The 27,526-nt window shown below is 39.0% G+C and overlaps 1 protein-coding gene across 2 annotated transcripts; it reads right to left on the bottom strand.

The window, feature by feature from the left end:
• Positions 1-5,842: 5,842 nt before the first annotated feature.
• On the bottom strand, positions 5,843-25,235 carry TIAL1 (TIA1 cytotoxic granule associated RNA binding protein like 1). 2 transcript variants are annotated; one of them, XM_054382541.1, is made up of 12 exons: positions 25,164-25,235; positions 18,168-18,264; positions 14,702-14,851; positions 14,337-14,391; positions 13,935-14,022; positions 11,996-12,071; positions 9,030-9,138; positions 8,642-8,737; positions 8,468-8,552; positions 8,066-8,189; positions 7,452-7,591; positions 5,843-6,476 (listed from the first exon to the last, which is right to left on the bottom strand). In XM_054382541.1, the coding sequence occupies exons 1-12, from the start codon at positions 25,190-25,192 to the stop codon at positions 6,359-6,361; spliced, it is 1,167 nt and encodes a 388-aa protein (XP_054238516.1). In that variant the 5' UTR covers positions 25,193-25,235; the 3' UTR covers positions 5,843-6,358. The 2 variants fall into 2 exon arrangements, with proteins under 2 accessions (XP_054238516.1, XP_054238517.1); XM_054382542.1 differs by having other exon boundaries at positions 14,702-14,800.
• Between the last annotated feature and the right edge of the window lie 2,291 nt (positions 25,236-27,526).

The raw sequence follows: 27,526 nt of genomic DNA, 5'->3' as shown, positions 1-27,526 counted from the left end.
TATGGCCTGTAAAATATTTTTAAAGCATTGTATCACATACCTTGCCAAACACATCTTGGAAGACAAGTTCTAGACTGCTTCTTAAAGGCCACACAGCAAAAAGATACTGGAAGGGATGCTCTCAGAAGTCAGTGTGAACACAGCATCATCTTGTATGCTGACTTTAAACCTTATAAAAGCAACAAATATTGATATATGTTGGTCCTCTGAACTCAGGTGTTGAGCATTTCAAGATACATTAGCAGCACATATGAGCAGCTCTTACACTTCTAGAACAAGGTCTTGTTATCTGCACTCTGCAAGTTCACAGTCATTTGCTCACTTACAAAAATGCCCCTTTCAAGGGACACAAGAGATGTTTCATAGACTTTCATATCCTAATTCCACACAGCACAAAAATTCAACTAGGGGGCAAGATACATCTGGGTGTAGTATCCTAGCTACATTCACATCCTGGTTTTCTTAAAGGCTGTCTGAAACTAGTCACATTTTTAGATAATTAGTCACAAACACAACAGAAACTTTTCCTACAAGACCACAGCATATTCCTGTAAAGAAGCCCTAATTCATACCAATAAAACAAGAGTTCAGAACACAGAGCTGGACCTCAGCCTTCTCTATTTGCATACACACAGGACAGATTTATTCTCTACAGAACACAAGCTTTGCACTTGAAGCAAACAGCAAGACAGAAGTGTTTTGAGCATTTAGATGCACAACAGTGATCCAGCATAGCAGCTGTAGCTTGTGACAGCAGCTCCAAGATGTTGATTCCATCTTTACGGTCTAAGGTGTATTCGTGTAGCCTCCTTGTGCTTTCAGGTACAAGTAAAAACAAAGCAGAAACGGTTCTACAAAGGAATATTGTGAAATTAAATTACTCTCTTAGTAACCAGGAGGGTTAGTTTCCCTGCAGTCAGTACTTGGAAGATTTGAATTAAGCAATAAATTGCATCAATTGGTCTTTCCCACCATGCTTGATAGCCCAACATTAAGGGAAACAAATAATTTGTGGAACGAAAAAGATCTGCCTCAGTGAAAGGACCAAAGAAACCACAAAGAGCATTCTTCATGGAACAACACCCTGACAATAATTCTCAGTTTACTAAGGTCAGAGAAGCAGCTCCTCAAATGGGAGGCGGCAGCTTCTCATCATCGCTGGTGGTACTCAAACTTCTACAGAACTGCCTCTAGTAACTCAGTCTCCATCTAGGAAATATAAACATTACTCAGTGCTTAACGACTCATGATTCTTACCCAAAGCCTACTCAACCGTTCCAGAAATTATAGGTTTAGAGAATGGGAAAACATTCCACAGGCAGCCGTGCCTATCTCCAACTACTTCAGTTCCACAAACAGAAGGGCCAATACATGCAGACAACAGAATGCCAAGCTAAGAGGTCTACATTAAACAAAGGCCTGCAAATTCAGATGCTTAATGCAATTTGCTTCTTTAAGTTTCCTGTTTGTTTGGTCAGCACAGACATTCTAGCTTGGCTGTTTAATGTGTATCTATTTTTCTCAGAAATTGAAAGAAAATGGGCAGAGATTGTGTTTTCTCTTTCTGTCATTTTAAAGCAACATTATTTTAGGCAGGTGATAAAGTAAGTCTGTGTCTGAACAGTCACAATTCTACAGATGTTGCTGCTGCATCTACATAAGCCTGTCATGACCTTCAATGTGTCTGACAGTATGACTTGGCACTGCTGCTGCACCACACACGCTAGTCTGGTAACTTAGCCACACCCTTTTTCCCTTTCCTCCTTCTCCCTTCCCTGCAAGTGGCTGCCAAAGATCTGTGGATCAGTGAGAACCTGGGTTGATGCGAAGAATTGCTACAGATCCCTTGTGTTCAAAAGGAAACATTCAAGAGCTGTTACCCATCATGACAGCTTACACTGAATTCCCTAACACAACTCCATTAAGTGTTTCTCTTCTAAACAAGAAAATGCAGTCTCTGAAAAACGATGTCTTCTTGACAGTTTGGATAGCAAGATACAAGGGAAAGCAATGTTTCTTCCCACAGCATATCAGGAATGCTTTACCAACCAAGAAGATTGAGATCTGCTTTAATCAAAGCATGAGTGGCTGTGTATTTAAGCAAGAGTAACTTGTATTCAAATAATTATTACTGATGTCAAGTTAACTTTGAGTCATTACCCTTTAAATGTCAGTGAGCAGAGTAAGTTGTTCACATCCACCATCTAGATCAGCACACGTCCTGAGAAAGATGACAGAATTGGTGTTCATTCATCAACACAAAGTCCTGTTTTCTTATAAAATAAACCATTCAGTAAATATTTCATTTTCTTTGACCTGAATTAATAGTAAAAGGGGTGGATTTTATCCACATGATACTGAAAAATCCCAGGATTTAAAAAAAATTTTATTGTTGTTGGGTTTTTTGTTTCCCCCCCCCCTCCAGAATGGACAGGACTCCTGACAGTTGGCTGAAATAAAAAGCAACAAAGACCTTCCCAGCAGCTGGGAACATTTGACTGCAATTGCCTTGCAGTTGCCTGCAACATTATTACAGTGAAACCCTTAAAGCTACCACTGTTGAACGGGCACCACATGTGACCAGAACAAATAAATCCTCAGTTTCCAAAGAACAACTTCCTTTTCTTATCACAGCAACAATCCAGATCCCAACTCTATCTGTATATGATGATTCCAAGTTGGAACATGACATTTCTTGACAAACCCCATCCATTTGTTTTGGAGTACACTGAATAAAAGATTGCCTCTATCTTGCAATGTAAGAACAGTGCAACAGAATCTTTTATTGCTGACCAGGAAACAGTTCCACATGTTAAACACACAGACTTGTGCTCTTGTTTGATAACAGTCAGATAATTATGAAGTATCAGACACTAAACATGTCCATACAGTTTAAGTCTGCTTCCTTGTGTACAAACACAAGAAAAACAAATCACTTAATTTTCTGCCAAACTAAGCCTTTTTCACTCAGAGACTTTTTTTTGGCAAGTGAAATGACAGCAATGGTTCTGATAGAGTCTCATGAAATTATCTTAGTAAGGAAGAAGGTTCTGCAGGAGGAGTACTTCTGAAAACTGGTAACAAACGTACACAAGGAGGCAGGACCGATGAAAAGCTCCGCATCCCTGATATTTGTACATCCTCACTCCTGCAACTCTGCAAAATACAAAATGTTTCTGTATAAATAAACCATCTCTTACATGATTGCAAATGCATAGTTTAGAAGTTCAGCCTCACGTGCCTGTTGTCAATTTTACAGCAGAGGGACAAACTTTTGACAGATGACAATACAGGATAAGCCCTTTATCATGTTTCACTTTTATTGAACGCCTTCTGCAAGTGCAGATTACAACCCTGCTTCAGGTTGCACGCATTGAATTAAGCCATGATAGATCAATACTTTCCAAAACCCACATCCTAGTGGCAAGGGGTTAGGCAGTGGTTGATTTCCATAGTGAGAGAAATTACAACAGTTTAACAGTCGCTCATAAAAGCAGTATGGTGCAAGAGGCTCTTTGGTGCCGAAACACTGTCAGCGACGCATTTGTGAACAGTACTGAGTAGAAAGCAATCCAAATGACAACTCTTCCTTGTAGTGCTCTAGAAAACATTAAAGGACACTGGAGACTCCCGTTACCTCCAGCAGTCTGCGAAGAAGTATCACCATTAAGGAAAAGCTGTATAAAAATCAATGACAAAATACTTCAAAATGAGAAAGTATATTTTATCTTTCATCCTGAAATACAGTCAGATACGGCCCAGCTCTACAGCAGGCATATTAAATAATCAGATTTAAGGTGATCTACACATCAAGACCTGAAAGATCACTGCCTTAATCTTACACCCATATAGATGGGCATTTACATGGCAACGTACTTGCATCGTCTAAATCTTCAGTAGTGCCTAAAGAACAAGACTGCTTACATACCAGCATGCACCCAGAACACAGTCATATGTCAAACGTCTAGAACGATGTAGAAATTTCAAGTGAAGCCTAAGAGCTCCGCAAGTAACTTGCAATTCACGTAGCTACTGACTTGTGAGGTTCTTCTCATAAAACCATCAAGTGTAACAAAAATGCAGACTTACTTGTGGTTTTGTTTTCCAAACTACAATGTATAGGCCGATCCTCGCGTAGATATACACATATGTACAAAATGTATAGAAAAACAAGAGATTCAGATTCATAACGGGAGTGGAGAAACACTGGGTATACCAGAAAGGAGAAACAGAGATAAAGGGCCAATTCTCTCATCACAAGCACTTACAGTTCCACACGTAACTTCAGTCATTAGTGCATGCACTAGGAGCTCAAGGTTCCAAGTACCTCTGGGTACAGCTGAGCCAACCGACTAAATCGCTCTGCCAGTATATCTCACTTTCAACCTGATCCAAAAGTCAAAGTACTATTTAGCACATCAAGTAGAAGAGGAGGAAAAGAAACACCGCCTCATGCCATTTGCTACAGCATTAAGTGTTGTTATTTGCACAGCCTGGCTGGGTTTAACAAAACTGCAAGTTTCCATTTCAAAATCTACTCTGACCTGCAACACCTGCATGGTAAGAAACTGAAAAGATAAACTGTGTGGCTTCTCAGACACTCATTTAGAGCAATCACCTCTAAAAATCAAACCTTCTGCTTCTTTTAAAACGCAGGTTTGCTTCACTGAACTATAACTGCAAATCCTACTGCTTTTTTAGGTTGTGCCTGCCTCTGTGTTTGGGTGTAAGGCTGAAACACCTGCACCCTCTAGCTGTCATGGGTAAGACACAGTACTTGTATCTAACTTACATTCATTTTCAACTTCAAATTTATTGAGGCAGTTTATATCAATGTATCCATAAAATAATTCAGAAATAACCCAAGTATACCATTTAAACATCTTCATGATTTATCCATTTACACACTCAGTACACAAACAACCCAGCCTCTGTACAGGTTCATCACATGCAAACCACCCATAAAGACAAAAAACTTTAATCGAAAATTAAGTCACAACTCAGTGTACTGTTTCAACTGCATCTCCATTTACCAAATGGCACATTGAATAGTCTCTAAAATAAGATGTTTTTAACAATCTTGTTAAAAAATTCTTGGGCAAAATATTTCTAGACTTAAAAAACATCAAGATTTTCCAAAACACTCGAGATACTATACAACTTATAATAACCTTGAAATAGGTTTAACAAGGTTGTTAACCAAGGTATTTACATACCAAATAATGTAAAGCAAAAATAATAATACTTTGTATTTCTAATGACAAAAAAGGTGATGCATTCAAGATTTATGAAATTAAAATTAAGGCTCTTTGTTATAGTTCTTTATGTAACTTTACATAATAGCCAACTTTGGAAATGTCAGTCTTGCACATTCTTGTCAATCTACTGCATTTAAAGCAGTAGAGTATATTAAGTATTACTTTGAATAATTACATTGCTACTTCTAGGTTTGAGCATGCTTTTGAAACACTGCAATTATGAAATATTTACAATGTGTAGCCTTCAAACTTTATGTAAAAGCACAAGTATGGCTGTCTGATTTCAATACAAACAGCAAACTTGCAAAAAAAAAATTTTGTTGTTTTCTTTTTTTACTTCTCAAAATTAAAATGCAGAATTACTAGAGTCTTAAGAAGCAAACCAGCTCTGAAAAGATTCAGTGTGTGCCTGAACGTGGACAGTAAAAGTGTCAGGTGAAGTTCCTCAGACAGTACTGTTTTCCATTGTAGACCGAACTGCTCTTTGTATCAGTTTCCTTTTTGCACGTAGAAAAATTAAACATTTTTTTATTTAAAAAAATTTATTTCAAAGCCTAGAGATACTTTCTCAGCTATGCCCACAGGTTCCTTGAAAAGCCAATACTGTCTAGCAAGGTTGTACTGATTGGTCCACAGTTTACTTTCAGGATGTGTGTCCAACTAAAAACAACTCGCTGTTGTTCAATGTCACTTCTCTTAAAAAGCACAGTGATATAAAACACTGAGGACAGACCAAATAAAATAAAATAATATAGAATGGAATGGTAACCTAGAGATCAAATTCATTAGCCATTTCTCCTACTATATCAAAATTTGTAGTCAGAATTGTCTTTATTGACTTTATTTTTCATTTTTGTACACAAAGAAAAACATGTTCATATCCATCATGAACAAAAACTTAAAAAGGCAGAACTAGAAGACATTTGTGTCCTTCACCAAAGCAAAGCTGTGCTAAAGGTTCCAAACATTTCCATTTTTAAAATAAATATTTTCTTTTTTTTTTTTTTTCCTCCTCTCCATTGTCTACATTCCAGTCTTCAGAATGTCACTGGAAACTGCAGCCTATCATGAAATACACACTTCTTAAACAGAGTCCCAGCTCACTGTGTTTGGTAGCTTGCCATACCATATCCAGCTTGGTTAGGTATTACAGGAGCACCTTGTCCCTGGGCAGGTTGAGCACCAAATCCACCCATCCAGGCGGCAGATGGAGATTGGCTTAAAAAGAAACAGGATGGTTAGAAAAACAAAAAAGGGAAAAGATGAGGAAAAGAAAAAACAATCATGCAAGCTAGTGAAGTTATTTACAGGACAACAGACTGAAAAAAAAAAAAAACAAACAAAAAAGAACATAAAAACATACTTCTTACACTACTATTCAGACCAAAATAGAACAATTTCTTTTGCTTTTTAATCATTAATTCAGATAAAGTGCTACAACATCTGGTTCTTGTAAACATCCTAAAGCTTTTTAAGAACAAAGGAAACAAAAAAAGAAGCCCCACAAACCTCAGGTACTAGTAGCATGGGACAACCGCCTCCAAAGGCATGTACATACGCAGGTGGCTGTACGTCAACATCAGTGATGCAGAAATGCACAAAATTCCCCAACGCCTGATTGGCATGAATACCAGTGATAGGTTTATCAGGGCTTAATATGTTTAATTGGCAAGAGATAATGAAGAACTACGTAAACAAAGAAGTTATTTTAAAAGTAAGTTAAAAGAAAAAGCTGTGAAGAGTTCAGTCTTGAAGAAGATCAAGTACTAAAAGCCCACCCAAATTCTGAAAATGCCCCAAGTTAAAATGCTCAGTATATAACTGCTTCTCTCTGGAGTTAGAAACCCTTTAGGGCAAATAGCTGGACTCAGACTATCCAGTATTCATCACCTAAAGTCAGAATCCAGAATATTTCTTTATACCACCCAAAAACTCTACTATAGAAGGAGGTCTTTGTGTCAAGGAGGTCTTCAGTCTCAAGACACCCATACACATAAAACGTGATGGAGTACAAGGCAGAGTGATTCGCCCCACAGAAATTATTAAACAAGGTTTTAAGCACATAGGAGTCCACCTAAGGCTTGAAACCCTGTATGATCCTTGCACCAAATGAAACTCAAACATTCTTGGAATATTCTTTAAAAAAAAAATAAAGTAATACATTAAGAAAAAGAATTCAATCCAATTACTTACTCTACTCCAAAACCCTGCTGATTCCATGCCTGGCCATACATTCCATACGATGGTACTTGCCATCCATTAGCCATATATTGCCCATACTGTTGTGGATTTCCATATACTTGGCTCCATTGCCCCCACTGACTGTAATCCACCTAAGAAGAGAATAATTCATACTGCTTCAGGTTCTGGAGATGAATTATGTTCCTTTTGTGCTGCTGAAGGCAAAAAACTTCAGCTATGTCAATCACAGGGCTAAAATGAACAATGAGATCAGAAAAGCAAGACATCACTGTGACTTAATTAGATCCTTGTATGGAAAAATGTGTTTGTGTGTGTTGAAACACTAAAGAACATTTGGTTGGACAGTCACCTAGTCCGCAGCTAGTGAAGTAGCAATAATCAGAATTACCTCCAAGTTTCTCCCTATCTTAAATCATACCCAGAAGACAGAAAGACTGATATTTCATCAAAATCATTAGCCCAATTTGATGAACAGCTGGAACATAACTGAAACAGAACATGGAATTTCAGAAGAACTCTACCACAAAACTCAGCTGTTACAAGTGGGAAGGTATCACAAGCATGTACATAATCATAATACAATGAAAAAGTTTAAGTGCAGTTACCTGTTGGAAGTTTTTAGTCATATCAGGAGATTCTTTACCCCAATAACATTTAACAACATGTCCTTCAATTGTGGTTCCATTAACTGAAACAATAGCATGTGCTGCACTTTCATGGGTTGAAAATCTAAAGAATGAAAAAACAAACTGATGTGATGTTATGCTTTAGAGTATTTTGCCCTCATTGTAAAAACCAGAAGCTCCACACATACAGCAAATCCAGAGTAAAACATCTGCTTTCCCAGATATTCAGCTTCTCTGGTAAAAGGACTGGTGCCCCCTTTTAAAAGTTTTAGATTTTACCATGAACATACGGTGACAGCTTTTAACGTGTCCAGTAAAATTACAGGAAGGTGAAACGTTACCCCATGAACAAAATCAGATCTTGTTTTCCTCTCTCCATACCTGACAAATGAGTAACCTTTTTCTGGGAACACTCTTATTTCCATAATCTGTCCAAATGGTGAAAAAGTCTGTCTCATAAGTTGATCTACAACATACAATGGTTTTGAATTAGTAACCATCTTCATGTCCAAAAAAACCTTCCATAATAAAAAAAGCAGTAAAAACAACTCCTACCTGTTAGCCCTGATGCAATTCCTCCACAGTACACAGTACAGTTTTTTGGACTTGACTGATTTACTACATCTTCAAATCTCAATTGTTTTGTATTATCTACAAAGAGAGGAAGGCTTTTTTTAAGCAGTAGATCAACAGTAACCAGAGTCCCAGAAGATACTTACCTCATACACAGGTATGATTACACATTTAACAAACACATTCAATGTTCTATGACAGACCAGTAATGCCTGCACTACAAACAAACAAAAAAAAAATCTATACCTTAAGATCTGGAAGGCAAGCTAGACAGGTAATTAGAGTGGCATGATTTTGGCAACACTATGTTTTATTCCTCCACTGAACAGTGCAGTGCAAAAGAGCAAACAGCATGGCATGAAGGTCTTACTTTCTTGTGTACTTTTGGGGGCTGGTGGTTTCCGCGTCGCCCAGTTAGTTCTGATTTGACGGCCGCCCAACCACTGACCTCCCATGTGTACAATAGCATTTTCTGCATCCTAGAGAGATCAAAATAAAGATCAGAATGCTTTCAAAAAGAAGTGTGTACAAGTCTACTTCTAAGAAAACTTGGTTGTCACTGAATTCTGTTGACAAAATGAGCAACAGTACTAAAAAGCGTATGAAATTGCAACCAACCAATGCAAACAGGCAAAAATGAAGTAACTTGAAGCCAATCAGTGACAGAGAAGGCCCTCACAAGTGATTTGGTAAAACCTTCCTCCCACCTCCCTTGTTTACAGAAGTTAGAAGCCAACTACAGCCATATATATATATATATATACACTACCTTTATAGAACCAGCAGCTGTGTTAGAATATCTGAAGGCTGCCTAAAAAAGCACGAAGGTCATAGAGATGCTAGATGGAATTGTCAAAATAATATATACCATGTTGAGGTAGAAACATTGACAGTTCCAGAAAGGCTGAGTAGTAGTTTCTAAGAAACTCTAATGCTGAAATAAAAATAGACTGAGCATGCAAATTCCCTTTTATTTATCATTTGCACAACCCTCTGTCTCTTCTGCCCTCTGGAGGCATAATACACATCCAAGCATTGACTGCTTTGTAAATTCTCTAGGTATTACAGTCATTAGGAACACACACACGAGTCCATGGCCCACATGGCCTCTTATCTTGAGCATGAATTAGAAGACAATCTTTAAGTTCACACTGTAAGCAGAAATACCTAGTAAGCAAGGGGTAACTTTGCTAATAACTTGCAAGAAACAATTTTCCCCCCAATTCTTAGAAAGAAGAGAAGCAGAGCAAATAGTACGCATGTTTGAAATGCTTTTCCAAGAGCAGAAAGCTGAAGACAGAAAACACCAAGGAGAACATAGGGGACAAGTCAAAGGCAAGCAGCTAGCACTGTCCTGCCTCACACTGAAGGCTTCCAGCTATTACAGACTTGTCTCAAACTCACTCGTGACCTCAATTCTAATTCTAACACAGTGTTCATTTTGAAGACAATACATAAATACAAAGAAATTATGAGATGACCAACAATAAGAAAAAACTTAAAAGACAAAACCCAAACCACCAGACAATAAAATCTCCCAACTCAGTAAATCACTCTTGCTTCCAAAATGTAACAATTAAGTTACAAACTGACTAGGAAAGGAAACCAGCTCTCCTGAATCCTGCTGGTGGTCTTGAGCATCATAGCTATGACAAAAACAGAGTCCATTCTGTATTTGTTCGACTTCCATGTAGGAGTTTAATTTTCTCTTAACTGTGGTGTGCACTAAGACCTCAGGCTGAAGTACCTAAGGACTTGGGAAGATAGGCCTCTTCCCCAAGTCTAGCAGGACAAACTGAAAAACCGGCCTTAAACTACCAACTTAGGATGGTTATGCCATAACACTATAGGGGCAGCTGCTGTTTCAATGAACAATACAGACCTAGGTTTTAGAAGTATTTGTTTAGTATCACATTTCAAATCCATCCATTAATTTTGCAGAACAAATACAAGTTTTAAAGCTGGAGGTTTTATGACTCAGTCTTAAAAGAAACCAGTATGTTGCATTCCGTATGTCTGTTATAACATTTCCCCTACAGTCACAGAAACCAAACATGACAGTATTATAATAGAAGAGGGGTAGAAGAAAACACCTATTTCTCCTGTCCATTGCAGCTGTGACCCATGCAAAAGAAATGAACTCCAAGTGGAGAAATAAACTAAATCATGGCATTCTGCTGAAGTATCTTATGGCATTTACAAATATGAAGGAAAGAAATCAGTAGAACCACTTGGAATTTGGCTTCAGCTTGAGATAACTGTTACAGAAAGCATGGGAAAAAAAAGAAAAAAAGTCTTGACACATAGGACTTCTGACCACACAGACTTACATGCCTAAAATCCTTAACTCTGCCTCTGTTTCCTATGCAGAATATTGAAGGAAAATGGTTTGTTTTCCCCAAGTCCTAAATGTTCTTCTAAACATATACAGATCGATTTTCCAAATAATTTTCACAGATTTCTTATGCTGTCAAGCACTGAATTTCCAAATTACCAAGAACTATTTGTTGAGTCAATAATTGCATTGCTATATAAGGCAAGGCATAGCACTGTTTTTATCAGCTATTTTTATACTGATTAAATCCTACAAATAAATCTTACCAGAAGGGGCTCCAGTTGCTTGTTGGAAACATTTTTCCCCATGCATACATAACCTTACCCATTATGTAACAGTATCCAACACCAAACCAAGAACCTTTACAATATGCAGAAGCAAAATGCTTTGCAAGTACAGAATTCATTCTTAGCTGCAAATTAATTACTCACTACAAAGAACCATCTTGGATTTCAAAACACTCTAACAACTCAAGCAAAGGACCAACCAGGAGCTTTACTGAGATGTGGAGCTTAAGCACGCTATAGCATATGACACACTTGGCTGCATTAGGTCCCAGAAAGACTGAGCTTTGATATGACCCTGAATCTGCCACACACCAAATAGAGCTGCATGGTGTCATATTGACTTCTTCAGACTGAAGGCTCCAGGACATCATTCAGCAGGAACTCCTATCTTCACATAGGGCTTGCTGCAATGCTGCAGCTAAGAGACCCAAAGCGCTACTGATCAGACCAGAACCCAACTCGCTGTAGGAGAGATGAATCCAAAGACCAAGCTGAGCTATCCAAACCCACCCAAACCAGCTTCTTTCACAATATTCTCACCACACTGCTGTCATCAGAAGCATTTCAACCCTTAACCATAAATAATGGCAGTTTTTGAAGTAAATTTGTCCCATGCAAGCCAGTTTATCTCCTCTGGGAAAGTCTGATACATAGTAAGCAAAACTAGAAGTGGAAAATAGGCAATTATTTTAACTCTACATTGCAATTACTCACCAGTTTGTTATAAAAAGATACAAAACCATAGCCTTTTGACTTTCCAGTTGCCATATCTTTAACTACCCGTGCGTCCCTGTGAAAAGAAGCACAGCTATATGAGGGCAATATAAATAACCTGCAAAATAAAAACTAAAAGGAACCACACACACTGTATTGTGAGCATAATTTTTTCTTATAAATTCAGTTAGCCCTAAAACTACAGTCATTCCTGAACTCTCCCTATTGCTTCTTTACCTGTTAGAAAAAAGCAGTAGGACAAAAAAAATAACATGTAATAAACATGCAACCTATCCACATATCCTATACTGGCTAAAACTAGAATGTTCAAATTTGAAGTATAAGAGAAACAAAGTTTCCTTTTCTAATATTCTATTAGCTAGGGTCCTCTAAGGTTTACTGTTCTATAAATTACTGCAACAATTCTAACTAATTTACCATGCATTTTCTAAATAGTTAAATGTCTTCTGCCTAGTGATACAAAATATATGAAATATTAAAAAAATCGAAAAAGAGGAAAAAATAGGAATTAAAAGGCATACATGGCCTGTTAACAGATTTCTTTATTTTTCTTGGTCAATTCTCTACCATCATTTTGGAGTTTGGGTAGCTGTAAATTTTGAAAAATTGACATTTTCAGAAATTTAAGAAAGGAGAATAAAACTAACAACAATGCTAAGCACACCAGTACGAAAACAACAAATTTACACAGAAATTTTAGTGAGTAAGTTAAAATGATTGGAAATATAGAACTGCACTGAATATAGAATGTTAAAATGTAAATACTAAAATATGTATATATAAATAATGTATAATAAGAATAAATAGAAATGAGAAAAAAATCTACAACTGAGTTCCAGTGTGCACAGTTCCTTGCAGTTAGCCTTCAAGATCCTGTCCATTCTTATGAGCAATTCTGCAAAATAACCAGAATGCTATTACTTTTAATTGTGACTTGGACTTTAGAAAAACTGCAGGTCTCAGGTATAAATATAGATTGAGAAACAGAAACCTGAATTATTCTCTTTAAATTGATTTTTAAAACAGTACTACTTACCACATTAAGAGACAAAAAGCAAAGTAAACAAAACAGCAGAGGTAAGAAATAAGATTTATGATTCATTTAAAAATATGAGTACAGAATAAGAGAAAAGTAAGAATTTTTTTTTCTTAGAAATATATTCCTGTAAAGTAGTACAAAAACCTTCATGTGCAACTTTGAAAGATTTTTATAAATATAAACTCATAGAACTTTTTTTTTGGACATACAACCTTTAGCACTTAAGCATTCATGTCATTTTAAATGTTTGATTAAACACCAGGTGATTTAGTACCACCTGAATTATCTATGAGAAATTTAAAGAAACATTCTCTTAACTGACAGAAACGTGCACATGTTGTAAATCCACCCTTTATTTAAGTATTAGAATCTTAGTTCATCCCCAAAAGCAGATTCAATTCTCATTAGCTTTTTCCCCAAACAACCAAAAATCATTCAACTAATACGTCATAAAACCATATTTCAATTGCCCAATTTTCTATACTGCCTATGAAACACAGTATATGAATGCATAAAAAACACCGAGGATGCAACATAAACCCCTTGTCAAGTCACTACTCCTTGTACACATTCTGAACAACAAAGTCACGCTTAGGAACAGTAAGTAAATTGTAATAAAAAGTTGAAGGACATTAGCATGTAAATCAGGTTAAAGGCACATTGCTTTCAGCAAAACCAGAGCACAATTACATTACTGCATTTACAACCATGACAGATACTGAGATCAAACAACAATCCCTTGTTACTGCCCACCCAACACAAAGAAATTAGCATCAGAAAAATTATCTAAAGAGTAAGAAATAAACATTTCAACTCAGAAACAAATATTCAATGTCCTATTTTCTAACTGATATTGGGAATGTTTATGATGATACTTACGATATTTTACCGAAAGGAGCAAATGCTGACTTGATGTCTTCTGTTGTTATTTCTGGACTTAAATCGCCAACGAACACATGGAAGTGATCTGAAAATAAATAATTTACTAATCAAATATTTAACTGCTATCTGAAATTCCAACTCCTGAGAAAAGTGATGCTCTGCACACAGCATTGGGAACCAGGAACGCCCAAGGATTCCATTTGATGAGCAGCAGCAATTTAATCTGTCCACTCCAGTTTCCCCAGTGGTAAAGCAGAAACAGAAGAATTAGTTTGCAAAACTTCTATTAAAACACAAGATAGGAAGGAGAAAAGTTACATTGAGATGCATTTATAACAAATCATTACCACGTTGTGAAGTATTTGTGTAGAAGTAATACTGTGGCATTACTTTACTTACTGGATGTATCTTTTTTCTGGCTACTTGGTGTTGTTGCCCAGTTTACTTTGACCTCCTGAAAATAAGTATAAGATTTAGTGTAAATCCACGAAATTCTTACATTTTGTAAGTTCATTCAAGGGTGGATTACAACTGTCAACGTTTAAGAATCATCATTCAATATGAAAACACTGTCATAATTTGAATATCATAGACAACACATTTCCTAAACAAGACTTTTTTTAATCAGGGTTTTTAAAAAAAATATTCTACCAATACTTAACCTTGGCAAACATCTTCAACAAAATGAATGTCCCACAGTTTAATCAACATTTTCCCACAAATCTATATAACATAAATCTAAGAGGACAAAGAAAGCAACTTACCTTTCCCAAAATTTTTCTCCCATTCATAGCAGCTAATGCAGCAGCTGCATCTCTGTGTTCATAAAATTCCACAAAGCAATAAGGGTCATTGCTTGTATGCTGCAAAACAGAAAATCCAACAGAAGAGTTGACCCTTCTGCTATCGGGTTGCTGAGAAGAAAATCCAGGAAAATATATTACTTATAGCTAGAAACTTTAAGAATTATTTGCATCAGATTTATGAAATAGCCTTTGACATTACACTTAAATGCAAGAATTCAGATGGCCTTTTTAATAAAGGTCTAGTAATCTGCGAAGTATAGCTTACTCTGTAGGAGGGCTCAGGGCTTTAAGTTCACTGAAGTAAAAATAATTCAACTACCAGAAGGCAAACTGCAGACTGGATGGAAGGAGGGAAAAAAGGTGAAGAACGGAGAGAAGTACAAAAACGGTCTTCTGCCTCACATCATATATATATATATATATACACACACACACACACACACACACACTCTCAAAGCCTGAGGGGTTTGTTCTCTGGATACGTTCTCACCAATGTTCTCTCCTCCTACTTAAACATTTCCTTCTATTTGCCTGAAAAATCACTAGCAGACAGCAGTCCACAAGTTCCATATTTTCAGTTTCAATTGGAAAACTATATACCAAGCAACTAAGTGTAAGAGTTGCTCAAAATAGTTTGAGAGGCAAAAGCTATTCATCAATTGTTTGTTACCCTGTTACACCTTTTGCATAAGTTGTTTAGAGGATGGCCTATCAAATCACCTTTAAAAACACTGACAAAGCTCACTCAAGTATTGTATGTACCAGCGTATTAGACACAAAGAACCTAAAAGTTTCCAGGGAAAGTTGATTAAGTGGAAATTATTATTAAAATGTCAACTTCAACGTTGGATTTATCTGCCTAAAGCATTTAATGAGTGTAAAAACTAGGGGTATACATCAAAATATCTACATTGACTACTCTGCATGTACATGAACCAAAAGATGACAAACATTAGTATTAAACTAACAAACTGTCTCTTGCATGGATAGGAAAAGGTCTTGCAGACAAAGAAACTGCTTTGGTATCAGTACTTCTGCATATCAACCTCCCCCAGTGTTAGGTAGAGTGTAGCTCTAAGAGGTTAACACCAGGTTTTTACCAGTTTTACTATTTAATTTCTGAAAATTCATACATGCTTTTATGGACAGAGAAATCACAATTCTGCCCCATAAAACTGCATCATACATCTTCAAACTTGATTCTGTCTACATTTAAAAAAGGGAAGCTATTAAGATCTAAATATCTGAACTGATCACGAGGCCTTCATATACCTACAATTATCAAGTAGCCTGAAGTAATCCTTCTAAACGTTGTTAATACTAAGGGTCTCTAACTGATACAAAATGAACAGATGAGAGAAAATATACCTGAGATCATAAAGAAGGAATTTAAGTAACAACAGCCACGAAAGGCTCTAAAAGCACATTCACCCCAGATGCCCCAGAACAGTAACTTCCTGTACTACTTTCCTGCTACAACAAAAACAAAATTTGGGAAACCCATATAAGGCCTCAGCAAATTCAGCACAATCCATGCTTCAGCTGAAACACAGTTCTACTTTTAGATTGTGAAGAGGTCTTCTTCAGCAGTATGAACTTGTCTGAACTTGAGCAGAGCCTCTTTTGCAGATGCCCAGATTTTAGGTGTTCAAGATACCTCTAAATGTTGGTCACACTACCCACTGAGTATTTTATACACCAAATAAACACCAGAGATCTCAAACTGCTTGACATGTTCATGTTACACTTTCTACAAATCGAAGAGAGAGTTGAGCAAACAGTTCATACACCTGGCTAAAGTGGGGGGTGGGTCAGGGAAGTTTTGAAAGCATTCAGGTATAAACTTGATTGATGGTGCTAACAACAATAGACAGGTGAAAAACCACTTAACTGTAGCTCAGTGCCTATGGAAAGCTTGCAACACACCAATTAGAAGGATGGACAGGTACTCTGACATCAAAAGCACTTGCTGTAGCTGCAGGCCAGTTCCAGTCTAGAATCCAACCTGCACTTGCTGACTGCTTGGTGACAGGTGCTAAGGTCAGCCCAGTGTGTTCACCTCCATATGACTGAATATAGCTGCAAGTAGCTTTTTGTTTACCTACTTATTCCATAGTCTCACTTGTTATTCATATGGTTATGTAAAATCTTAAAACCACAAACCTAAACCAAGGTAAAATGAGTGTTGGAATCTCTCATCTGGTTCTCAAGAACTCAGTCTGATGATAGTATCTATCAACCAAAGGCTGGAGCAGCAGTACCTGTGCATAACAAAACTGTTTCTTCAGAGAAAACTGACAACTGCACTCTGATATTCTTCTGGTTAGTAATCTTTCTCCAATAAACTTAAGAACTCAACTTCACTAAGAAGTTTTAACTAACAGGATCCTATGTGGTACTTTACCAAGACAAAGATGAGTGACTAAACAAGCAACAGGTAGATAATAAGCAGCTAAAAAACAAAAAAGCCATGTGTTAGACTGAAAGGAAAAGAAGACCAGAGGAGTGTTCCTAAAGAAATCTAGTGGCAAGATTAGCTTCTTAACAGCTTCATTAACAATCCTGACAATAAAGTAACGTGGCTGTACTTAGGAAATTTGTAATTACAATTCAGTATGAAGCAGAAGTAGTAAAAAGTAGGCAGAGCATACAGAAAACCAGAGTTGAAGACCCAAAGATGAAACCTAGCAAAACTTCCAATTACTCTGCTCAAAGTTTATCAGTTCTAAATGCAGAAGCAAGGAAAAATATTAGGGAACAAGAAGTTGCCTAGGTTGTGTCAAGAAGCTCACAGAAACAGCTATAAACCCTAAACGTATCAAAATACAGAATGGAGAGAGCAAAGCATTAATACTTACCGAGACTTTGTACAAAAGACCTTATCCAGAATACTATGGAAATTTTGTCACTTTGTTTCAAGAACAGAATAATTTTAAGAACAGATGTGCAGAGGAATTATTTGCACTGGGGCACTGAAGAGGCTCAGGAAGAGAAAAACTTATTTTGAAGCATTTTTTTTTTTACTTTTCATCCATAGTGAAGAAGCACTTATTTGAGGGGAAAAGAATTACTGAGGGTCATGTTGAAATAAAGTGAAAAAAGCACGAAATAGCCATGAATAACACTTGAAACAATAAGGTTACTCATCATCAGAACAACTTGGTTCTTAAATGAGGGGCTAACAATCTTTTAAACAAAGTAGAATCCTGTCATCAGCTGACAATAAAAGGTATGCCAGGGCTGCAGGCAAAAGTATAGGACTGCACACAACAGGTTTCTTCTGCAAAAAGTTATCCCCAAAGCCAAACAGAATCAACATAAGAACCACACCACCAGTAATGCCAAAAGAAGCCTCCAACTCCTTTGCACAGCTTTATCCCAATTTACATTACACTTGCTACCCCCTGAATGTGAAAAGCCTTACCTCTGTTATCATTTTACAGCTTTTGCATGGTCCAATCTGGCTGAATAACTGAAGTATAAGAACTTCAGTCACATCTCTGGAGAGGTTGCCTACATAGCTACACAAAGAAACAAAAAAACAACATTTTAAACCAGGATTTTTTTCATTTTCTCAAATGAAGTTACACTCTTGAAGTCTTAAATGACTACAAAGAACCTCCCTTTAAATACTCCAGGTATTTTAAAGGCAGTATTTACAAATTATTTCATAATATAGTTTTAATGCAGCATTCACATGATTTATAAATTATCAAGTTGGCCACACAACTGAGAATATGAAGGTTGATTCAAACATAGAACCGGACACCAATATCAAGTGCCAATCATCAATTTGGACGAGAAATGTCAAAAGCAGGAATAAGCATTGCTCGAGAATGTTGGGTAGAACAAGCAACTAACTGGGTAAAGATGCTTTAAGTTCAACTTCCCAACGAGCACCTAATCAAGAGTACTTCTGATTTTGGGTACAAATCTACCTCTAACTCCTATTAGTTCACTGGTAGCTCTCACACATAAATTGTGCTGCCTTGCAAGAGACTCAATTTTTCTGTTTTCCTGAAAATCTGAAAGACCAGTCCACTCAGCAATAGCGAGACAACTTAGGCAGCATTATGCCACAAGAATGATCCACACAGCACCAATCTCAACAGCTACCACCTCTGTAAAACTCCCCCAAATTTGGGTAGTGTGATCTTAATACCACCTGTATTTCCAGATTTTTTTAATTTATAAAACCTTAGAAATAATTCCAAGTTTTAGAAATACCTATCAAGTTTAGATAGCTGTAGATTTATCAGACAGTCAGAAATCCAATAGCAGAGTTTTAGAAATACTTCTACACTTCGCACTCAAAAGAAACAAAACTAGACCACAGAAATGGCTGAGAAAGTCATGTATGCAACACTGAATTCCTAGAAGTGACTATTTGTAATCAAACTGTAAACAAAGGGATCAGTTAAGAGAGGCTTGTCACAGCAATAGTACTCAGAAGTCACCAGCACAGGGACATTCATTATATTTACAAGTAAGCCTGTCAAGACAGTATTTGAATGCAACCAATAACGGGAGCAGAATTTTTGTGATTTAGCTGTTGAAACAAACATTTTATTCCTTATACTCTGACCTATTACAGAATGTCATAACAGAGCAAACTAAAGTCAGTCTGAGCTGTTAATGCACTACAGTGAGCATAAATGTGAACTAGCATTTCTTGGTCTTTTAAGTACAACGTGGTAAATGCACTCTTCTTTCGCTTGACAGGCATCCCTTTAAAAACTCTGAAGAAATTCTGTTTGACAGCTGGGTTTTCATCCAGCTTCAGCAACACCAAAATGGACTCTACTTGTTTTCATGTGAACATCACACAGCATATCAACAGATTTCTACGTTGTTAATCTTTCAATGAGTAAAACAGCTCTGCGCTTTCTCAGTCAGGACTTAAATGCTACGCAGGAAGCCAGAGCGAATTTCTTCTATATCACATCACCTGAATAGAGAAAGAGCCATTATGAGCCTTCACATACTCTCTACTTTCTTACTAAATATGTATGAACAGAAGCTACACTTGCTTCATAATAACAGTCTGCAGATGAATGAAGAAGTTAAAAACTGCAGAACTGTGTTAGACCCTTGACTGGACAAAATGCCTGTGGCACTGACTTTTCAATTCTCTGTTCTGAAATGCAGCAGTTAAACATTTATCCATGCTTTCCTTCTGAAACCTTAACTACATTTTTGTTAATCATTCACCAAGATTAAATTGTAAATCGCCAATAGTTTTAAATGGTAATATTAACCTTTGCAGATAGTACTAAAATCAGATGGAAAATATCATTACCAGTGGAAGTTCCCACATAAGTTCCTAGCAGTACCAGCACTTTTGTGACTAGTACTTGTTTCCTTTGCATGTTGTAGAACACTATTAGTTAACACCATGCCTTAACAGCACACTGAGATTAAGGACCTGTGCAGCAGCAGTGACGTGAAATGAAATGTAGTGAAGTCCCATTAATATTACTGCTACTGCAAAATCAGGTACAGTAAAGAATACAGTTAACAGCACTGAAAAACAAAATCTCAGCCTCTCCCACACAATACAAATATGCATTTTGGAAATGCAAGAACTCTGAAAGAGGAATTCCTCTTGGTCTGATAACATCAAATAAAAAGAAACAAAACAAACAAACATTCCTTATTAGTCTACTCAGTTAAGGTAGATAAATTACATCAACTGCTAGAATAGGTAGTAGGTGGTTTTCCAGTACCACTATGTCTTTGTCAGGATAACTGTGAGCAAGAATGCTGCATCATAAACTTCAGCTATGGAACAGGTTGCCTCTTCATGGAAAATCAGTGCAATTCTGGACCACATGATTGCTGGATTCAAACAGCATGTGAAATCCTAACAGCCCATTAATTCTCTACATGTGTATCATAAATACTGTCTTGATGTTTAATCTTACCAGAATCAGAAGACATTAATACCTTTCACAAGTTACTAACACTCTGAAACTTGAGTAATACACATGCTGAGAATACTTCACAATAAAAAAGGTTCGTGGAGCAAGGACAACATCCACAGAGACCCAAACTTTTGAACTGCTTGTAAAATACAGGAATATAAACTTCTACAAATTTGAAACAATACACTAAATGATAAGCTTTGATGGTTACTCTCATGCCTTTAAGTAGGTTGCAGTACAGTTATAAGATGACTTCAAAACCTCATACAAGAAAACATCTTGTGTACAACATTAGTGTACAACACTTGAATACTGTATCACCAAGGAAGGAAATAGATTCAACACATTAGAAACAGAGACACCTTTCTGGAAACACAAAACTTTCCTTAGCTGATGCTAATCACCCACCACACAAGGCCAGCCTATACAGGTGCACCCCATTTCCCCCTTTCTGACTCATCTTATACATGGTATAACACAATGTAGTATTTTCCATTCTACTTTATGAAACCAAAATAAGCAGAACCACACTTCAAGAAAACATACGGCTTTTAACACGCTACTGCATGGCATTTCAGTATTTTTGGTTTGTTAGGTTCTTAAGGATCTATTATTCATACTTTTTGAAAAATTATAAAACCCCACAGAGAAGCAACACTTACTATACTTTCACAGGCTGTTGTCTTGCTTAATGTGACAGGGCAGTGCAAGTCATGGCTTCTTGCATACAGGCAACAGTATTTGCTCTCTCTGCAGCACTTAAATACCAATTAATAAGCACATAAAAAAACCCCAAACCATACACAAATATAAATCTACCTCCTGATACAAACTTAAATATATTGCAGCTTTGAATGGTGTTGACAACACTAATGAGTAACAAACTGCATTTAAAACTCATAGCTCTTGTAGAATTACCCAAAGAATAAAAGAGGCAAATAATGAGTTTTAGATTTGAACTATTTGGCTTGAACAGAAAAATCATCTTCTTGTGAATCAGGTTTTTATTGTGTCCTAGACAGGCAGGAAATAAAGGGTTATTTACAGCCACTACTTCTGGATCCACAAAACTCCCCTACAAACTATTTGGAGGAAAGAGAGTAAATATGTTTCCACACTCACAGACACAACATACAAGAATCAGAAGAGTGCATATTTAAAAAAAGAAAATATGATAAGCAATAAGGTAACTGATGTGGTGAAAAGCCCACAGAAATTCTAGTATCATCTCTGCCTAGTACTAGGAGCTACTGGAAATAAAATGATGCCAAGAGAAATCCACTCTGTAGACTCCACTAGCAGACAATATTCCACTACAAGTGAGCTACAAGAAAGTAGAACAGTATCCAGCTGCTGTTTCACAGTTACAAATTCCATGGCACCAAGAACATAACACAGCAAAGCTAATGACACAACAACTTGTAGGTATTCAGTGACTGCTCATTAAGTTATTTCTAAAATCATTAATAACAACATACAAATGTGGAACTTCTCTTGCCCTTATCAGTGACAGCTGATAACATTAACAACACATTAGGTTTCTGAGAGTTTAGTTTCCACTTTGAAGTAGAAAGATTTTCATACAGCTTGTGATGGAAGGAGATTTGACAGTACTCAGCAAAAAGAGCTTTCAAGTAGTGTGTAAATAAAAAAAAAAAAAAAAAAAAAGACCACAGCTCCTTTTAGGACCAGCTTAAAAATTACACGTTGTGAATTTCCCACACCACATTTCACTTGGGGGCTCTCGCAAATCCTACAAAAAGGCTCCTCCTTTTCTCATGTTTCCAAATTGTTGGAAAAAAAAATTGGCAGAAAATATTGAACGTTGTTCTTTGTATTTCTATATAGGCCTACTAGTTATGAAGTGTGAGAAATTAAACTGCAAATGGTGTAGATTTTCTATATTAAGCCTCAGAAAATAATTTGAATTCTTAAGAGGTTCATGACTGACCTATCATGACTGAAAACAATTTAACAGCCCTGTAAGTACTGCAAATGGAAACAATTTTTATTCCTAAGATATTTAGGATGGGCATAAATGTTAAGTGAATAGTGATTAGACAGAGTTTACTTTCTATAATTAAAAAAAATGCTTCTAAGTGTTAAAAAAATCCTTTCTAACTTACAAGTTTAGTTTTTCTATCCTGAGGAATAAACTTAAATACTCCATACGTTCATAAAGTATCACTCAAAATTATCAACCAACCGCTTATGCAAGTTGTCAAGCAGCTACTGAAACAAACTGTTCTTCACTTACTTCCCCTAACCCTGTAAAAAACAAACAAACAAAACCAAGGAGTTCAACTCACAATATTATTAGTTGCTCTTGGGGAGCAGCAAGTTTTATCTATCAGAACTCTCTACAGGAAAAGTTCTGCCCAGGATAATAATTTTTAAAATACAACTCCATATCTTAAATGTAAAGGCATTTCAGATAAAAGTAGGGACAAGAGTGAGATGTAAGAAATGCTAGAGCACAACTGTGTTATGTGGGGGAAAAAAAAAAAAAAAATCAAATAATTACAGGAAAGTTAACCCACATGACTGTAGTTCCTACAAAACTACTAGGAAATTAATGTACATGCTGTTTATTAGTTTGACAAACTATAAACAGAGCATCACATACGTGCAATAAAACACCCTGGGCAGCTGTACAGATGCTGTTTCAGTCAGTACCTCTAGATCTTCTCAGTACCTATGGTTGCATTAGTAAAAAGAACCCACTCCTGGGTAGTAGCAACATTTGTTAGCCAATAAAAGAACATCTGAAAACTTAGTCTAGACACAAAAGAACATCTGAAAACTTAGTCTAGACACAAAAGAACATCTGAAAACTTAGTCTAGATACAGCACTTATTAAAAAAAAAGACAAGCCAATTGGAAAAAGACGAATCTTGTAAATAAACCCGAGTAAAACACTGTTTTAACTTTGCCCTTTTCCCTCCTCTCTCATCTGAAAGCAGCACTCTGAAAACTTAGTCCCCTCTCAGGGCCAAGCAAATTCAGATCATTTAGGCAGTCAACACAAAAAGCATTCAAGATATGCTTATTTAAACCATGCGTCTCAGGGAGCAAGTACTAAGTTAAGTACTTATACTACATCACAAACAAGCTGAAAGAACTTTTGCAGGCATAGGAAGGAGAAAAACACAAACTGACTCAAAAAGCTTTAAATGCCAAGTCATCATTTTGGTTGTGGAAACAAAACTCACGAGATACATTACTTTGTTTCAGTAGTTTCTTTAAAGTGCCCTTCAATCTAAATTGTCTTTGAAAGCCTTTCTGAAAGCTACTGTCCCAAAGCCTGAAGAGACAAGGTTTTCATTTGCACTGTCTTGAGCTTTGTTTCTCACAGGGGCAGCCTGAACCTTGAGACTCCCTTTCTTATATGGACAGCCTGACCCCTGAACTGTTCGTACAGCACCTAACATCCTTTGGCAACTGGAAAACTGAAAATCTATGCACTATTTACAATAATCCACAAGAGAATTACATGCTCTCAACCAACCAACCATACATACATACTACTCTCACCCCGCCCCCCCATAAGTCAACAAGACAAAGAAAACCCATCAAAACAATACTACAGAGTTGAACTCAACAGCAAGCAAGAAAGCTCAAACGTATATTTTAAATCAGAGAGCAGATGACAGCCACCAAGTGATTAAACACTGCCTAGAGAGACGGACAACATATAGTTATTTCTTTTCCCAGGGCCCAGGAGGCTGTTATTGAACCACACGGTAAAATACTGGAAGGAAACACAATTTCTCCTATCTGTCCGCTGTAAGTCTCGGTTTACGGCGTTCCCCATCCCACCCACCGCAGGCAGAACACAAAGAACTTTCCAACTGCCGGGACCGCTGCGAAGGGGATCCGAGGACGGGCGACCCGACCCGCTCCTCTTGGCGCCGGCTCCGGGAGAGGTTTGTGCCCGCAGGCCGGGCAGCGGGGCTGCCTCTGACCCCCACCTACACCCCCCCAGGTACGGGATACAGACCTACTTAAAGCCGAGTCCCCCTGCCGCCACGACGGCGGCAGCTCCGGTTTCCCCACGAATCGGTGCAACACAAGCCTGCGCCCTCCCCGTCTCCGCGGCTGGCAGCTGCGCTTTCCCTTGCTGCCAGGTCTCCTCTCCCCTCCCTCTGCTCCTCGGCCGACAACCGCTCCCCCTCCCCATGGCCAGCTCCGGACCCCTCTCCCCATCCCTCCCGCACACGCTCTGCCCTCCGCCACACTCTGCTCCTCTCTCTCCCGCCACGTCCTCCCGCTCTCCTGGCACTCTCTCGCCCTCCGCGCCCCACCGGCCCCGCTCCCCACCTCTCCCCACCCCCACCGCGGCCCGGCCACGCACGCCTCCGGGAGCGCATCCCGCTCCCCGCCTCGCCGCCCGGCCGGCCTTCGCCACCCCAGGCTCACTGGGGCTCACTCCCCCCCCCCAGAGCCTCTCCACTGCCGTGGCCCCGCGGCAACCCCGCGGCCCCCTCCCCACTTACAGGGTCCTGGGCTGCCCGTCGTCTTCCATAATGGTGGGTGAGCGCCGCTCTCAGCTGCACCCCGGGGCAGCGCCGGAGGGGGGCTCCGCCGCGCAGGGAGGCGAAGGGAAGGTGAGGGTGAGGGCCCCGGCTCCCCCCTCTCCGTCTCGTCCCCTCGCCAGGTCCCGACACCGCAGCCCGAACAGCAGAGGGAAGAAGCACCACAAAATGGCCGCCGCCACCAGACACTCAGGAAGCCGCGCTCTGCGCAGCCGCGCCCCGCTGGCCCGCTCCCTCTTGGACCGGATTCTCCTTCCCCAATCCCGCCGCCGCGCCGCAGAGCGCGCTGGGGATCGTAGGCACTGACGGGGACAGAGCGGCTAGACGGCGAGCGGAGCCCGCCACCCTTCTGGGTGCTGTAGTCCTTCGACCGCGAACCACAACGTGGGCCCAACAGGAGCCGGGCGAGAATGAACTACCACTCCCAGCATGCCCGGCGCGAGCGGGCCTGCGAGCGAGGCGAGCAGCGCGGCGCGGATTGGCCGCCAGCAGCCCGGGAAGATTCGCTGGTGTGCGCCGCCGCCTCCCGCCAGCGCCGGGCGGAGCGCAGCGGGGCCCAGCCCCCAGCCCCGGCTCCACGCCGAAGACTGTCCCCTTGAGTGCCGCCAGCATCGGCCTTCAGGAATACCCGGAGAAAGCCTGTGCTGAGCGCCGGGGGTTTCTATGTGTGGAGAGGGAGTGACGTTGAAAGTCGGCGCTGAAGCGTGAATGAGGAATAAAGCGAGCTGGTACACCTCAGCGGGTCGTCCTGCAAATACCGGCTGTGCTGCCGTGTGCCGGCCTGGGCGGCGTCTGATTTATAGGACTATATAGAATCATATAGTCGTTACCAGTACTGCCAGGTCACCGACTATGTCCCGAAGTGCCACATCTACACATCTTTTAAATCCCCCTGGGATGGCGACTCCACACTGGCCTGGGCAGCCTCTTCCAATACCTGACCACTCTTTCAGTAATGAAATTTTTCATAACATCCAACCTAAACCTCTCCTGCAGCAACTTGAGTCCATTTCTTCTTGTCCTGTCACTTTTTACTTGGGAGAGGAGGCTGACCCCCACCCTGCTGCAACCTCCTTTCAGAGAGCTGTAGCCAGTGAGAAGGGCTCCCTTCAGCCTCCTCTTCTTCAAGCTAAACAACCCCAGTTCCCTCAGCTGCTCCTCAGGAGACGTGCTCTAGACCCTTCACCAGCTTTGTGACTCTTCTTTGGACATGCTCCAGCACCTCAAACTGAGCTCAGTATTCCACATGTGGCCTCACCAGTGCTGAGTACAGGGGGACAATCACTACCCTGGTCCTGCTGGCCACGCTCTGATACATGTCACCTTCCTAAGCAAAAACCATGATTATATACCCTGCACACACACTACCAACAACAGAGCCTGCCTGTCTTCAGATAGCACAGTGTGCAAATACTTTCAATTGTAAATGTTATCGTGGTTACAATGCTTAAGGGGCTCACCAAGAGCAGAGACTATGGGCAAACAGGGCTGTTCATCTGATTTGGTTCCACATACACCATAATGAGGTGTTCTAGAAGAAACATACCATAGAGCACCATTATACAGGATCATTAAACCAACCTCTGTTGCAGGCATAGAATAAAGCACCATTAATTAACACTTAGAACCCCAAAGAGAAGAGGTATCACAAAGCAGAACTCAGTGCCAGCAACTGGGACTCAGGGCAAATGACAGGGGAGTGGTGGTGATGTCTCAGAGTAGTTTTGAAGGAAAAAGACTTGGGTGTTCAGCAGCAATTTCAGCAGAGGCATCAAGCAAATAGTTTCTGGAAATTCTTTTCCTGGAAGTGCTCTCTTTTTAACATCAAACATAAAAATCCTTGCCAACATCTTTAAACAGTTCTTGCTAAATAAATAAATAAAAAGTTTAATAGAGGTATTTTTATGGTAACTTTGCTTTTCTTTAGCTAGTGAGAAGTTAAGTTAGGAATTGTCAATGGAGACATGGATCAGAATAGCTCTGCCTAGGTGGAGTATGAGTATCCTCACGTGCAGTTACTGCAGAACAATCACAGCACTCTTACTCTGGAAGAAATTCCATTTGTCTGCATCTTGAACGTTCAAGTACTCTAAAATACACCCCCTCTTCCAAAACAGTAACATTGTGGAGAAAACTGTCTTTATTCTTACCAAACTAGCTATTTTCATGCCTGCTGCTCACACAGTAATGTTTTCCTATCTTTAACTTCAACAGGCAAGACTGCTGCCAGGCATATATTTCTGGAAGGAGCTGTTTTAGCTTGTGGATGTGGATATAGGTGGCTTAAGGAACTTTTTTAAATGTGTTAAAAACACAGAAAGACG

Source organism: Indicator indicator, chromosome 7 (assembly GCF_027791375.1).
Source record: "Indicator indicator isolate 239-I01 chromosome 7, UM_Iind_1.1, whole genome shotgun sequence".
Lineage (NCBI taxonomy): Eukaryota > Metazoa > Chordata > Aves > Piciformes > Indicatoridae > Indicator > Indicator indicator.
Note: the sequence above shows the minus strand (reverse complement) of the source record. Positions and strands in the feature narration are given on the sequence as shown.

Excerpts from the sequence above, each read along its gene's own strand:
- TIAL1 (XM_054382541.1), bottom strand. The coding sequence starts at position 25,192 with ATGGAAGACGACGGGCAGCCCAGGACCCT. Across the intron at positions 8,738-9,029 it reads CCCCAAAAGTACACAAGAAA|ATAATACAAAACAATTGAGA; the intron begins GTAAGACCTTCA and ends CTCTCTTTGTAG. Across the intron at positions 6,477-7,451 it reads CAGCAGGGTTTTGGAGTAGA|CCAATCTCCATCTGCCGCCT; the intron begins GTAAGTAATTGG and ends TTTCTTTTTAAG.